The 16,871-nt window shown below is 37.0% G+C and overlaps 1 protein-coding gene across 2 annotated transcripts in view; it reads right to left on the bottom strand.

The window, feature by feature from the left end:
• PXDN (peroxidasin) overlaps positions 1 to 16,871 on the bottom strand; it is a 79,428-nt gene that overhangs the window by 33,242 nt on the left and 29,315 nt on the right. The window contains exons 4-10 of one of the 2 annotated variants that reach the window (XM_079297494.1): positions 13,551 to 13,622; positions 6,227 to 6,298; positions 5,577 to 5,648; positions 4,895 to 5,064; positions 3,439 to 3,556; positions 1,200 to 1,369; positions 16 to 288 (exon numbers count right to left, since the gene is read on the bottom strand). In XM_079297494.1, the coding sequence (XP_079153620.1) occupies positions 16 to 288; positions 1,200 to 1,369; positions 3,439 to 3,556; positions 4,895 to 5,064; positions 5,577 to 5,648; positions 6,227 to 6,298; positions 13,551 to 13,622 (947 nt within the window). The remainder of the gene's footprint in view (positions 1 to 15; positions 289 to 1,199; positions 1,370 to 3,438; positions 3,557 to 4,894; positions 5,065 to 5,576; positions 5,649 to 6,226; positions 6,299 to 13,550; positions 13,623 to 16,871) is intronic. The other variant, XM_079297495.1, reaches the window with a different exon arrangement.

Here is a 16,871-nt window from a genome sequence, read left to right as displayed (position 1 = left end):
TTTAACATCATTTACCTTGGACTATGATGTATGCAGTCGCATGGATGTTATCTATGCTGTTAGTCGCAAAACAGGTGTACTCGCCACTGTCCTCCTGCTTTACATTTTGGATATAAAGTCCTCCCGAGGGAGTGATGGTGACCCGAGGGTCACTGGGCAGAGGGGTTCTGTCGCCTTTGGTCCAGGTGATCCGTGGCTGAGGGTGCCCGGCCGCGCTGCACTCCAGGGTCACGCTCTCCCCAACCAGCACTTCGGTGTTTTGTGGGTGAATCACAAAACTCGGCCGGGCTGTGAGAAAACAGCAATGCCTACATGCAGCTTTGAGCTTGCACACCTCTGATTTAGACAAATATAGTCTACAACTGGGGACACCTGGAGGGGGGTTTAACAGCTGTGCACCAACATACCTCGAATCTCAGTGCAAACTCTGCCTTGCTTTAGTCTAATCTAACTGCAGACATCAATAGATAAAAACAAAAGCTCATAATTGCTCTGATGTTTTTTTCTCAACTCCCATTAAAACAATTTTCAAACATTTTCCTCTCCCATGCTGATCTTTATAAAGGTCCCTTCAGAGGCATAGATACTGATACCCAAAACAGGCTAAATATTGCTGTAAGTGCACAAAAGCCAAAAATGATTAAGCAACGTTTTAAGTAACTTCTCTCAAGTACGTGAATAATTTGCAGTGACATTTTAAGTTTACCTGATGCTGTGTGTCAAAACAAAATGTTCCCACAGCAAAGTCTGTGTTTCAAAAACATTACAATCCTGGACAGGAATTTAGTCCTTGCAAACATGAGGCCTTGGCTAGACAAGCTAAAAGGTTCTTGAGCAAGGATGGCTGCACAGGGTGCACTGAAGCTTCCACGAGTGCCCTGTTCAGCAGCTTGTGGTTTTTGGTACCCAGAGAGAATGTTACTGCATTGAGCAATGTTGGAATGTAAAGCCTCTTTTCCAAACCCTTCTACAGCCTAAGAGACTATTATCAAAATTGCATACTACAATAAATGTATTAATTAACCAGCTGAGTTGCATTTTTGTTCTAGGGATATTATAGCTTCATGATCTAGTTTTTAATAAGATGCCCAAGCCCAACAATCCACATGTCAAAGCAGTAAAGCATTTTATTTTTTAGCACTCTTATTATCAAAACAACTCTGTATCTGAATGCAAAATTCAAGTTTAATATTCTTTACCTGGTGACTCAAAGTATCTAAGAGTAACTTCCTGAGTTTTCACTTCTCCAGCCACATTTTTTGCCATGCATTGGTAAATGCCTTGGTCTGTTTCTTGAGTATTCTGAATCATCAACGTGCCATCATCTAGCAAGTTTAGACGGGAATCTTCTTTCATACTGAGCTCATTACTGAGAAGAAAACGATCTGCTAGAGTTAAACCTTTAAATCACAAATGCAGAAAACTGCCAAATAATAAAACTCAGGAGATAAATTACCCAAAATAACTCATGGGGGAAAAAATGTTTTATTTTGTTAAAAATACTGGAACTTTAAATTTTCTCCTAAAGTGAAGAAGAGGAAAAACAAATCACGAAATGATTTTGTTTATGCAAGTAATACATCTTCAAAATGAAAAGTTAAAATAATTTTATAAGGAAAAACTTACAGGGAAAAAGCAGTGAACAAATACACATACCTGGTCTTCAAAAGGCTGTTCTAGTTGGCAAAGCAATTAAAACTGTTTCCACTGGAAGTATGTCATGCAAGCCCAATATTCAAGATACTTTCTACTAGGAGAGGGGTTAGTTGCTGTAAAACCAACTTTGTGCCAACCTCTGCCTGGATCGTTCAAGGAGCACTAATGGAATTGATTCTAATTTGTACTGGTTTAAATATTAGTTAAAGTCAGGTCTTCAGGTTAGGTCATGGATGAGTTTCCAGACCTAAGAAGTCTTAAGGGGCATTATTAAAGGAACTGTTTCTCAGTTCACCCCTCTCTACATGATGAAGAAAGCACAGAGGAGGGATGAGATCACACCTCTTATGTAGGAAACCCAACCTACTGGTCTATTCAACATACTGCTCAACAGGTTGCTGGCTTTTGACTGAAACCTTGCCATATTCAACTACCTTGCAAAGTGCTTTGCTCTCATTCATGCAGCCAGGAAATGAGCCAGAGTCAATAATCCCTCACCCAAGCTCAAGTTTCTTCTTAAAACTCATATGTGTATTCTGAATACGTTTTCTTTGTGTGTTATAAATACATGAGCCAGAGAAAATTTTAAAGAAATAATTATACTATTCAAGTTCAAGGCTCTGTTTTTCACATACTCCATAAATTCTGTACCTTTGCTGCATGAGAGGCTCTCACTGACATCAGCAGAAAGATATAGAACTCTAAGCCATGCCATTACATTAGAAACTACAAACTGAAATGCCTTATATAAACTGTAAGGGAATTTATGTTACAGGTCAGCTTCTCCATTTGTATAAGAGCATTATTAAGCCAAAGTCTGATTCACTGATGGTAAACTCACAGTTCATGTGTCCATTGCAAGTTGACACCAATTTAAGGGGTTGATGTGCCAGCACAAGCCTGGTTCAGCTGTGCAGCTGGAGGGAGCCAGGCTCTGGGCACAGCCTGAGCAGCCACTCTACAGCAGGCTGGCCCTTGGGCTGTTGAAACATAGTCATCCTTTATAGAGCCTTCCCCATCTTCTAAGTGGTGAGGAAAAGAGATGCAGCAGGTTGCCCAGACAACTTGTGCTATCTCCACCCTCAGAGGCTTTTAAGACCCATCTGGATAAAGCAACCTGGTATAATCCTGCTTTGAACAGAAGGCTGAACTGGACACTTCCTCCAACCTGAATTATGCTATATTTTACGATTTAAAGACTTGCCTGCCCTCCATGTAGTGGTTTGAGGAGGCTGGGAACAGATGTCTCTCCTCTCCTGGGACAGATCTACACCTTGGAGTGAAGCTACCTCTGAGGAGCTATGTGGGGGTTATTTAGAGCTAGGACTCCAAAGAGAGTTCTCTGAAACATCACTTGTATCCAGCTGGAGTCCTTAAAAAAAAATTATCCTTTGCTCTGCCCCAAAACATAGGGAAATGGTGTGTGATCCACAGGTTGTACATGCAACATGTCCACAGTGGATTGCCTGGTACTTACATACAAATAAATTCGTATTACAGGTGTGAGCAGCTTTGCAGGTATACTACAGCTGAACCTGAACACCTTACAAACAGCACTAGAGTAATAATACTTTCTAGTTACCAGCTCTTAAATGTTTAGAATTACTAACAAAAAAGGTAAGGGCCATAATTACTTCATATGTTTATTTTAATTATGGCATGTTTTTGCTGTAACTATTTCATGTATTACCATACACAGTACATGGACATGCACCCAGAAATGTGTACACACACAGGCAAATGTACTTACATCAAGTTTCTCTCTTCCTCTTTTAAACTTACTTGTTTCTAAGCCAGATAATTTCTGGTTTAGGATTGCCTTCAGCTCTGCAAGTGAAGTACACTGTATTCCCTGAGGTGACGTCCACATCCTGAGGTTCTGATGTAATTCTTGGCCTCTCTATATCAACAATAAAACATACAAAGAACTCTTACTTATTTTAAAACTACTAAAGACTGGTAAATAAAAATATTTCTACACATCTTGTAAAAAATATTTTTCACAAATGTTACAACTTAAAATATGTATATGTTTAGTCAGGATTAAATGCACTTTTCCTGTGCAAAAGTGATTGTGGGATTTATGACCTCCTTCATTGTTCCTTAGGACCTTTCAGCAGACTGGAAATAGATTGTACAAATTTGTATCAGGTTCTAAAGCAGCTGTTTTATTTATTTGAACAGAGACTTAAATTGCCTATGAAGGAAAAACTTTAAAGCAGCAAGCACAAGTGCCATTTAAAATAACTTCCTTTAGATAAGCATCAGTGCTGAAACCTGCCTCACAGAATAATTTGTACAGCTTGGTTTCTGCAGTTTCCATATTCAGGCTCCATAGATGTTCAAAAAGCTGGAAGGATGCCATGTGCACTATTCTTGCACCAAATTCCCTTTGTACTGTCTTTTGCAAGAACCTTGTAGATGCTTATTGTCATAGTTCTCATGATCAGAGCTATATCCAACACACAACCAAAAGGACAATTTGCTTCTTTTATACCTTGGCTTCATTTCATTGGTGGGCAGGCTAATGCCCATAGCTTGATGAGAAATTTACATTTTGATTTCAGAACAAAAGAGTGCTGGGCCAAGTCCCAGGGTGCCCGTGGGACCAAGCTTTTGCACCCCCTAGGGTGAAGGAATATAGATTTACAGAAGGATTACAAAAGTGCTTGTCCATTAATCCTCAGTGTCAGAGGGTTTCAGGCACTGTGGGGGACACTCTTTGTAATTCTAGCTGACTAAAAAAAAAATTGAGTGGCCCAAACCCAATTCATAAACAAAAATTTTAAAGGCAAGAACTGTGTCATTAGGAGCAATTCAGTAAATCTTCTTTCCTTCCTTTCCCTCATACAGAAGGGAGTAAGTGACACCAAATAATATTAATGCAACACCATATACCCTAGGTGACAATCCTGTTATGATCAGAAGTGAAATATAAAAGGGAAAAATAAACTCCTTCAGAATAATCACTGCTAGTTCTTCAACAGGAAATTTCAAACATGGTTACATTTGTTTCATTAAAGAATTATAATTATAAAAGGGCAAAAGCAATCAATTCTGTCATAAGCACACAAGAACAGAGAAGGTACACAGTGAGATTTCTAGAAATAACTAAAATTAACCAGAAGTCATCAGCGTTAATAAACAGAACAACAAATTCTAATTTCCCCAAAAATACAGTTTAGGTCTATGTTACCCATTAAATAATAAATAAGCCACCAGGAAGTGGCAAACCCACCACAGTTGAGCTCCTCTGGTGTTATGGTGGCCACTGATCTCCCCTGGATCCTCCGTGGGTACTCACAGGTGGCCGCTGCCTGGGCGTTGCCCGACTCCGCGTACGTCTTGAGCAGCTCCGCCAGCCACAGGATTTCACAGTCGCAGTGAAGAGCGTTGGAGTCCAAACGCCTGAGCAAAACAAGGAGCAGCCACAGCCCTGTCAGCAAGCCCCAGACACTTTGATAGGATAACACAGCTCTGTAAATAGAGCAGTGCCTTTATCCGTGAATACAGGCAATAGCCAACATCAATACTTGGCTCTTCATGCCAACAAGTTACTGGTTAACGTGGCAACTAACATGGTTACTTGCTTGTAGGCATTCTGGTAGGTTTTATTAGAAGAAGGTGTATTATTTTTACTGCCCAAAGAGTAAGCTATATGTATAACTCAATCTAAAAAACAATGACTACAAATAATCCCAATATAGGAAATAAACTTTAGTCAGTAACCAAAGAAAATAGATATAAAATGATGTTCTTAATCTACGCACTGGAGCACAGTTAAGAAAAAAAATATTTAGTATTTAAAACAATTACACCACAAAAGGCATTTGTAAGGAAGATAAATATTGCAAGAGAAAATAGAGTCTAATTGGGTTATTTAAGATTTCATTAGTTCAATAATAGTTCAATTTACTTACAATCTCTTCATAGATTCTAAATGACTAAATGTTCCAGGAACCAAATGAGCTATTCTGTTGTTATGCAAAAACCTGTTAAAACACAGAAATATGCATGTAATAATTCAGATTTTTGTGATGTATTCATTTAATATACATACTTCTGGAAGGTTTTTGGGAAAATGTAATCTAAGAAAATTTAAGAAAAGAATTGAACCTATTCAGCAACTCTGATCTGCTATTTTTCAAGTGGCCTCCAAGGTACACTTGGGCATGTCCATGCGGGGAAAGAAAAGCCATAAGTAACTACAAAAAAGGGAGTTCATAAGTATTGAAGTTAGAAATTTAAAAAATAAAAAGTCCTAAATAAATTGCCTAGTTCTTCATTCACAACATTTATTTTAGGCTAAACATTGATCACAGATCTTTGGGAAATAGTTTTGCAAAAGAAAAATAAACCACAGGCAATGCTCACTTCTGCATGCCTCTTAGGTCAGCCTCACCAAAGTGTTCTTGGAAAGACTACATAGTAGTTACAGTAAAAAAAAATTGGATTAAAAACAATCTATGGCAATGATAAAAATATTATATTTTAGTTTCAAATGCTTGATTTAATTCAAACAAGGAAGCAAGCTGTCTTCTGAATCTTACCCCAAGAAAAACAAACTTACAGCCTTTCAAGTTTTGGAAGATGAGTAAAGGATTCAGGTTCCAACGTTTCTATTTGATTAAAGTGCAGATACCTGGAAATATGTTAAACAAAAAGAAAAATACTGAAACAATTATCTTAATTGGTGAAATATTTAAAGAATTTATTGATTCCATACTGTTTACAGATCTAAATGGCCATAGTGATGTAGCAGCTTTTTTCAGTTACAATCTGAATCTCAGATTTGAATCTGAGAAATAAAAGACATGACAATCAAAGAAGGGTTTGCAGATTGCTACATTGAGAGTGTGTGTGTGTACACAGATAGGCAAAAAACCCCAAATATTGCTTTGGAGATTTTGGAGATAATACTTTGAACACTATTTTGCCAAGTCTGATGTTCATTGTATGCATGCTTGAAAAAAATATATTGAAAAAATATAATTATTATTTTCTTACAGGAAAAAACGTTAGAGGTTATTTAGAAAACATTCACAGTTTCCAGCACAATAACATTTTTCATGGGCAAATGTTTTAATTTCTAGGAGTGAAAGCTTCAACAGATGATGAGAAATAACCTTCTCTAGTTCATGAACACTGGCATTTAAAGCTGTGAATGCTCTCAAAACCAAATTTGTAATATAAACCCAAGTTTGAACTAATTTGACTTTAGACAAAGGGTTTCCTAGCAATTGATGCTGTTTGATGCACTCTTGATGCTTATACAAGCTATTATCATTACACAACAATAAATCTACACAGCTGTTAATGCTGTAAAATTTGAGAAAGTTAATACAGTAAGATTATTAACTAGACTATTAATCTGTAACTGTTGTGAAAATGGATTGCAAAGGCAGGATTATTCCAGCATTGACTATTTTGTGGAGATACTCCTTAACCTTACAGATGAGAAAACAAGATGTAATAGATAACACTGGCACAAGAAAACGTGAAATGATTTATAGACTTTGGATCCTGGTTATATCCAAATGCATTCAAAACTCTAAGTTTCCTATTTGACCTCTGTCAAACTCAGGAACCTCTGGAGAAAGTGCATATAGAGGAATCACTGGAGAACAAAAAAACCGTGTCATTTAAAAACAGTGAGGACAACTCAGAGCTCGGCGTCTCCTGAACATCAGTCCCTGAGCATGAAAAGGACAAGGACACGGGGATTTGCCTGTGCTGAGGCAGCTGGTGGCTGTGCAGAGGGGAAAGCAGGCAGAAGCAGTGATTCCAGCCAAGGAAGGATTGCAGGGAGCCCTGGAAGGCGCGTGCAGGGAAGCCAGGCTCGTGCCTGGCAGCCTCCCAGCAGCAGCACGAGCCAGCGAGCGGTGCCAGGGGCACTGAGTGGGGAGCACAGGAAAACCAACAAACCAGCACGGCCCTGATCAAGCACATCCAGTGTCAACTCTGCCTACTGCCAGTGCCAGCCGTGCCCACAGAGTATACTGAGCATAGAGGATGGTCTTGTTAGCAGGAAGAATCAAGAACTGCATCACCTTGCTGGGATTGCCTGTTTTCATCTCCCTTTAAAACTGCAGGGTGATTTCTCCTAAATTAAAAAGACACATCTCAAAGGCAGGTATTTCCTGCAAGGTTGATTTGATTTGCCAGCAGAGAGAAGAGAGACCTCAGTGAGGAAGGACTGGCAGGACAAGGACAGTGCAGAGCCAGCCATGAGGCTCTGCTCCACCTTCCAGGATCAGCAACATCTGGGAGGGGGCAAGGCAAGGTGGAGATCACTACAATGAAAGAGGACAAAAGGAAAAACCAGGCACAACTATAGGGTTGGTACCTCTGCAGCAGCTTTCTTTTGGAAAAAACTACAATCACCATTTCTTTTGCAGGCAGCAGTGATTTTTTTTTCCTTTTTAACCATCTTAATTCTACTTGCATTTTTATGCCTCATGAGCACCTTGCAAACACATCTCTTTTTATTTCAAATAAATTCATCTCTCATATTTCTTTGGCATTGGTAAGGCAAGATTTGTAGGCACCTCTTATTCAAACAAAAAATGGCACTGGTAAAAGTAGACACACACAAAAGAGGCACACAACCCCTTCTTCAGGGCATGAATCAGGATGAAATTAGAAAGAGAGAAAAAGAAAGAATACCTCTCTCAGACAGTTTAAGTAGTGTATACATTGAAAAACTCAAACCAGCAGCCCATAATGGCTGTTTAGTACTCAGGACTATTAGAATTACAGATGTAATCAATATGTACCTAAAAAGTTACCTTGTTTTCCCAAACAAATTAAATAAAAACATTTCTGTTATAAACATTGCCTTGTTTATAAGAACAGATCATTGCAGATACAAAAACAATAATTCAGGTGCTGAAGAACATTATAACAGCTAACTTTACCTCATCAGATATCAGGCTGTCTAAAGTACCTAAAAAAATCAAATCACGAAAATATTCTCAACTGCCTCACATCAGTTGGGCTACACAAAGTAGCTGGGTTTTGCAGGTCTTTAAATTATGACCTAAAAATGTCCTGAGCAACTTATCACTCAATTTATTAATAGAACAAGGTGTTAAATATCTGGCCAAAATAATTTTTAATTCAAAATAAATAGATGCAGAAACCAGACTGCATTTTAAGTCTACAATAAAGAGAATAAAAATCCTTGGCATTATGACCTATACTTTAATCCTGTTTTATCACTTAGGTTTACCACGTCTATTATTTTCTTCTATGTACAAGATTAAAGTTTTGTAAAGGTATATTTTAACATTTTAATTAATATGGTAATTTCTTGGATTTAAAATTCACTTTAAAGGTAAGCTTATTAAGGAAATAATCTCACATTGGCATCTTTATAGGCATCTTTTGTATTCAGATTACAAAACACTAAAACCAGTAGTAGCATGTAATAAATTAGATATTTAAAAGTCTTTCAGAACGAAAATTGAAAGAAAAAGCATGCAAGAACAATTTTCAAATAGCTACATGTCTTTCTTTTTTAATTCTAAACTCACTATCAAGAATTAAACAGAAGGAAAGGAAATACTTATAGGGAAAAAAGTCCAAATGAAACACATCAAGAGGAAGAATAAGATTTTATCAAATAAGAATAGCATAGATTGTCTTTCTTATTATTAATCTTGTAGGACAAAAATTTACAGAAAAATTCAGTTTCAGTGGCATTTTTCACAGCACTAAATTTAGGATTATATCTTATGTAGCTTTGTGGTTTTTGTGGGGGAGTACATTTATTATATGCCAATTGTTCTTTTTTTAATAGTATCATCACATCTCAGGGGAACCCATTACTAACCCATCAGCTGAGTATAAACTGTGTTCTGAATGTTTAAACAGCATGTTTGCCCTTTTAATTATTTGAAAGAGAATGAACACACATATATATTCCATATTTATCAAAGAGCTTTCCCTGCTCAGGGAAAACCAGTAGCAGCTTTAAAACACAAGGGAAAAGATTCAAATGTATGTTTTGCTATTGATATAAAATATTGGAACAGGATACTTAAGGAGATTATGGAATCTTCACTGAAGAAGATTTTTAAAATAAGGCTAGACATGTTTCCAGTTTGCTGTCCCTAGCTGATCTTATTGTAGAATAATAAGCATATATTTCCCAAGACCTCTGTCTTGAGACACAGCAAACTTTTGGGTTTGTTTGTTTGTTTATTATGTTCCATTATTCCTTCCCATAAATAGTTTTAGCAGCAACTTTACACAGACTCCACTGTGTTAAATGTGCATAACTGCTGATAGAGTCATGTAAAAATCAGGAACTTGTAGTATAAAACAAGAAAATAAATAGCAACACTCCAAAATTACTGAGAACTGAATCGAGGCAAATAAACTTTATATAACAAACTGCATAACTATATGTTAGTTTAGGTCTTTGTCTATTAATTCCCCCTAAATTTGTATATATGTACATAAACTACATCATAACTAATAACAGCTTATAAAGAACAAAATTAGTATTTTATATGAAAGTTAAAAGAAAATACATAACTAGGATTAGGTGAATCGATTTAAATAATTCAGTTAATATTTGGGGGATCCCACTAGTTAAATAGTGGGGAGTACACTTTTTGCCCCTGATACATACAACTCATAAGCTGAAATCTCAAAAATATGACAGATATTTGGAAGCAAAGCAGTGTAAACACATCTGGAAATGGACTCCATTCAGAGACAGACCTTGGGATCCAAACTCATGATGTCCCAAGCAGGGTGTTTGTGACATTTCAGGTGGGTCTCAGCTGTCCAGCCCAGGCACACAGTCACAGAGCACACAGAGGCAGCCCTCCTTGCCTTTTTGGTGTTCTGTCTGCAATCTGCCTGCTGCTCTGAAAAAATTCACATTTCCTGCAACTTTCTGCTGTCTTTGCCAGACCCAAACATGTCTTGCAGATTTAACAGTGTCTAAACTGGTACTAAGCACCTACTTTTCATCAGCTGACTCTCTCCCTTCTTGCCCAGCCACAGATGAAAAGTTAGGTGATGAAGTATGTGTGGGTCAGTGTGTTCAAGTACCTGAAACTACAATTTCTCTTCAGAATTTACCCTAGCACAAATGGTTTCAAGATCTGATTCAAAGATCTTATTCCCTTGGCAGAAATTTCCAAAGGAAAAGCTATTTTGACTACATCAGCAGCTAAGAATTCTGCTGCAGAGGTTTAAGGAGGAACCTGCCAGCTGCAGTAAATACTTGGGGGGTTTTGTTCCTTATACATGCAACAGGCCTCCTAAATCTAACTACATTTAGTTTCTGTTAACAACAACAATCATCAAAAATGTGTTTGCTTTGCTGTTCAGGTATTTTTTAAAAAGCAGCTACCAGTTGAATTCTGCTTCACTGGAGCAGAAGAAATTGCTCTGAAACAAGCCTTTCCCTGAAATGTGGTCCACAGTGTCTGCTTCTGAGAACTCTGCTGAGTACTGACAACAGCATTTGGCTGAGTTAACACAACCAGTAGCAAAATGTATTTGATAACTTGAGGCCACAGAGACCTCAAATGCAGAAACATCAACTTAGTCAATACAGTTCAAAACTGAAATTAGGACACTTGGGAATTTTCTTGCCAAGAGTAACTCTTGTCTTGTCAGCAGTTTTTCTCCAAAGCTAATGTGATAAAACAGACCCAGTAGAGCCAGAACATATTTTTATGCCTAAGATGCATAAATCCCAAATCTCTCATAAACTAAAAATCTTAAAGAGTATTCTCCCTTGCATTTATTTCTGTGCCTGCCATTGGCTCCATGTGCTCCCATTTTCCCTCCTGGCAAGCTCTCTGTTTAGGAAAGAAGAGGAATGGGGAACACCTGCCTCCATTCCCCAGCAGCTGCAGGTGTTGCCACGACACACGGGCAGGCAATGAGCACTGACTCTGCCAGGCTCCATTTCCATAATTCCCAGCTAGAGGTGAGACTCAAGCCCTGAGTTTGAATCTATTTCATGCTGAATAATGTTGATGTCTCAAAAGCTTGAGCTTAAGCTGATACACTGTGGTATCACAGACAGGCTTAACTGCCACTGAGTGGAAAAGTGCATTCAGAAGGTGCTAATATTTCCAACTGATTCATGTTTTTCAGTAATAACATAGATCAACAGCAAAAAGGAACACAAGAAAAAAGGGCAAATATTGCCTCTTGCAGCATATGAGGCTTGGGCATGGGAAGAACATTATTTTGGAAACATTAGTAATTCAATTCTCAGCGTCCCAAATTCTACACAGAAATTAAGTATTGCTATTAGCATGCAAATAAGCCCTACCAGTTGCTGTCAATATGGTGCAGTAATAATTTCTAGAGTAAAAGCAGAAGGAAGAGAAAGGTATTAAGGAAAAATTGCATAATTATATACTTTTTATAATTAACATTTTTGTTTTACATAGAAGCTCCTCCTTCCAAAGGCATCTAAAAGGAGCATATATGATTTTGTACCCACATGAAGAGTCATTTTATTTCATATATATTCTGTGTCTACTAATACCCATTAGAGGTTTACAGTAACAAGGAAGCTGGTACATACAGAACATTTGTAATACACTGATTCCTTTCAAGAGTTTAAAAATTTATATTCAGCCCCCAATTTATACACTACAAAACTCATTGATTTACTACTATTATTTGGTAGTCAAACTGTGAAACAACTACACATTTACAGCTTTTTCCTTTTTCTAAACATTATCACAATGAATGTAGAGCAGTGCTTTCTGATCATAGAGTCATAGAATTGTTAAGGCTAGAAAAGAAGTTTAGGATTTTCAAGTCTAACCATCAACCTAGCACCACAACCATGTTCATCACTAAACTGTGACCTCAAAGTGCAATATCCAGTCATTTCTTGAACACTTCCAAAAGTGACTCCACTGCTTCCCTGGACAGCCTGTTTCAATGCTTTACCACCCTTTCCATGATTTTTTTTTCCTAATATCCAATCTAAACCTGTCACTTGTTACCTGGGAGAAGACACCACTCCCCAACTCACTACAATCTCGTTTCAGGTAGAGAGAAGTAAGGTCTCCACTGAGCCTCCTTTTCTCCAAACTAAACAACTCCTTCAGCTGCTCCTCACAGGATTTGCGCTCCAGCCCCTTCACTGCCCTTCTCTGGACTCACGCCAGCAATTCATAGTCTCTCCTACAATAATTTGTGATTATGAAACAAAATATAGTTGAACTTAATGGAATACTCATTACAAGTGAGTTTTGTTATGCTTAGGACTGCATTCTTCTTTTTTTCAGTAAAAATGATTCTTAATACAGGAAAAGAAGTATGATTTAATTGATCTTTCTGGAGGACAGTACTGAAACATCTACATTGCAAATCATGAACTTCCTTACTTTTTAAACATCCGTACATAGCAATGATTAATACACATAAATAATAGCAAGGTTTTTATTTATAAAACTATTCTTGTTTCACAGTATAACAAAACTGGGTTGAACTTGCAGAGGCTAATTCAGCTTTAGTTATCCTGCATAAAACAAAGTAACTGCTGCAGTCAAAGGAATTGAGATACCATAAAAACCTGCAGAAATGAAAGCAGAATCTCTCTCTAAGAAATACACATTAGTTTTCAACATTTTCCACAATAATTCTTCTTTGTCAAACTACGTAACAATGTACAGGGACATCAAGAATGCAAATCACAAATAAAAGACAAACATAGAAATGAGGAACTTGACACAGAGATCAATTGTGGTTTTTTTGACATGCAAATGATTATGGGGCTCTCTGCCCAACCCAGGGGGTGCAGACATGCAGAGCATGCAGGTAGGATGTACGGATCAAGGCGTGCACTTTTCCTCTGCAGGGGAACCATGGAGATGACAGCACAGAAGAGAAAAGGCACTTACAGTTGTTCTAGAGAGGCAAGTCCTTTAAATGCTTGCCTGTCAATTGACTGGATTTCATTCTTGTACAAATAGCTGAAACAAGAAACAATCAGTAATATTAGTACACAAACAAGAGCTACATGAAGGTGGAAAAGAAGAATTAAGTTGACACGTGAAGACAGTTTTTCAACTACATATTAGAAAAAAAAAAATACAAATCAAAAACTGAAAACATAAAAATATTCTGTCCTTGAGATTTTATCCCAAATATCTACTAGAAAAAGCAAAAGTCTGGGGCCTTTAAGGCTCTGAGGCTGATACAGGGATGGACTTGGGCTTCCCAGTGCTCATGGTATCACTTACGGATTTTTGTCCATTGTTTTCTTGATTGATTTGCAAAAAGTCAAAATAAATTTCAACTCAATGGGACAGAATTGCATTAGAAGTGCCTTTACCAGAACACACCAGGGATGCCACTGGCCTCTTATTTTCTTTAAAATATCTCATCTGAATACTGGTACAAATACTCAAATTAGGATAGAGTGAGTCTTTTACTAGACTTAAAGAACAAACAGTGAGAAACTGGAAATTTCTGTAACTCTGTCACCTTTGGAATACTCACAAAAAAATACAAGTTAAAATGTTGATATCACATCCATAAAGTAGCACTACATATTTGTTTTATCACTGTGTAGAAAATGGACATCCCATTGATACTCTATAATGTAAATAGAATAAACATGCAGAGTATCAGTATGATCACATATGTTGCCTATAACTATTTTATGGAATTAAAATAAATCAGGAAGGATGAGTATGTGCTCATGTTCATCATGCTCTTAGCAGCAAGGATGGTTCAGTGAGGGGCTATTGGACAAAAATCACACAGTTTAGCTGATGACTAGAGTTTCTGCATGGAGGCAGCAAATGAAAATACTTTAGGAGTTCAGTGTCAGTCACTTTTTGTGTTAGGATAGGCACAGGTTTGCAGTTAAGAACTTTTTCAAATTATTTGACAAATGATTTGAAACTCAGTTAATCAGGCATGAGTTTCTATGAAAAGGGGATGAAGAGACTTTGTACCACAAATGACTTTATTAGCAGGCATCTTATTAGTAGTGGTTTTGGGTTTTCTATTATTACAGTTTTCAGTAGCTTACTGGAAATACTGCAAAGTCCTTTTGATGCAACAGAAAAAATACTGTCTCTGCTGGAGGTGGTGGAAGTTTTTACACTGATGTGACAATGGCCAACATTTCACAATAGGCCCTAACAAGGAAAGAAGCTGTAGGTATTTGATATTCAACTAGTGACAATTTTGGGGAACAATAAGGAGCAGTATCCTTCCTTTGAGTGTAAATTAACTTTTCCAATGCACTGCTTGCTCAGAATCAAACACATAAATATACAGAGATTCCTGTGTGCTTTATTAATGTAGATATGCATCTGAATAAAAAAGCAGAGCTCTTCCAACAACAGGTAATATGCAAGTAAAAATTTCTGAGGTTTGGAAAATATTCAAAACCAGAAAAAAATTACTGTCATGTGCAATTACTGTAAAAACTTCAAAAATAATTTGGAAACCGCGATTTTTTTTTTCTGGAACTGCTTTTAATTTTATTTGAAAAAATATTTCATGAGCATTAAAATATTTGCCTAGGTTCAGATTTACCAGCTCATTTGGGGATCACAGTCATTACAATTAATTTTCCTCTCTGTTTGATATTCAATTCCTATCTTATTTTGCTGTGAGAATTTTAAACACGCCTTTTCTCTCCTTAGAAAATTTCAAGGACTGAACAACCGAAGTGTTATTTATCTTTACTAATACACTTAATTCCACTTGGCAGTGTGGAAATCCCTCTTATTTCTGAGTACTAAATTTCTGTTCAAAGCAGAGAACCAAAGTGGTCTTAGTTTTTATAACCACCCTCAGTTAATTATCACTTGTGGGCATTTCAACAATTTTATTTAAAAAATCCAAATTACTCAGATTTTTAAAAAGTTTTACCACAATCATTCATATAACTTTTATTTACTCTCTGCAGACAAAAGAAGATAGAGAGTAAAACTCAGAGGTGAGTTAGACTGGGTAATGATTGTGGTATTTCAGGCTTTTACCACCACACTGCAGGGAAGGGAGCAGCCTTTAGGAGTTCTTACCAAGCCACTGCAGTGAGCCTTTATTTGGGATTCAGCTTTAAACCAGAGCTTTTTCCATTCTGACCAGAAAAACCTCAGCTGCAGGAAACTCAACTCAACCAACCTCAGTCAACCATATCCTCCCTTCACAGAGAAACCCCAGCAGCCTCAGGGCTACATGTCCTATGACAAATGTGTTAACCACACTTCCATTTAATTGTGTGTTTCACTGAGGATATAACAGAAACAAAAATATATCATTTGCTGAATGGAGAGAGACATGATAGAATATAAAGTACAAGTAAGTATTACTCACAAAAAGTATTTGTCCCTCTAAAATGGTACTGTGCACATAGAGTGTTACAGAAGTAAAACTTTATAAAGGCTGCTAAATTCTAACAAAGGTTGTCAAAATTTATCTCAATTACATTATCGGAAAACAAATTTAGTACAATTAGGGAAAAAACAATTTATCATTTAATTTACTTTAAAGCTCTCTTGCAGAATTTTACAGGAGATGAATAAATAGTGGATTAAGATGAAAAAGGGATATATTCTATTAAGACATATTTTTGAAAAATTATAATACCTACTTTTAGAAGTGTTAAAAAAAAAACAAAACAAAACAAAACTAACAAACAAAAAAAAATTCACAACAAAACAAAACAAAAGAAAAAAAAACACCAAAAAACCCCCCCAAAAAACAAACAGAGCATTTTCTTCCAGAAATTCAGGCAAGGCTCCTAGATATCAGAGATACTGGTCATATTCTTAGGAAATTATCAAATAGGTAATCAGTTACCAGAAAATTTAGGAGAAAAATTAGCTTTAATTTTAAAGGCTGCTAGATTGCCTATGATAATATTATTGGGGGGGGGGGGGGGGTGTCATTTTTTTCTTTTTTTAATGGCCATATTAAAAATCATGTGATTCAAGGAAAGCAAGATTCAGATATATTTGTTTGGAACTGGAGGGAAAAAAAAAAGGCAAAAAATCCAGGCACTGTAGAGTTAAATCTCACAAGTAAACAAACATCCAAAGACATGTTTACACCAGAACATGAAGGAGACAGTGGAACCAGCAACAAGAACTGGAAAGAAAAGAGATTTGGAACCACTGGAGGTGCCCAGAGGACAAAGTAACATGACCAAGACAGCAAGAGTGGCAGAAGGCACAGAAGGAAATGAGACCTAATCTCAT

The sequence above is a fragment of the Erithacus rubecula genome (genome assembly GCF_903797595.1).
Source record: "Erithacus rubecula genome assembly, chromosome: 2".
Lineage (NCBI taxonomy): Eukaryota > Metazoa > Chordata > Aves > Passeriformes > Muscicapidae > Erithacus > Erithacus rubecula.
Note: the sequence above shows the minus strand (reverse complement) of the source record. Positions and strands in the feature narration are given on the sequence as shown.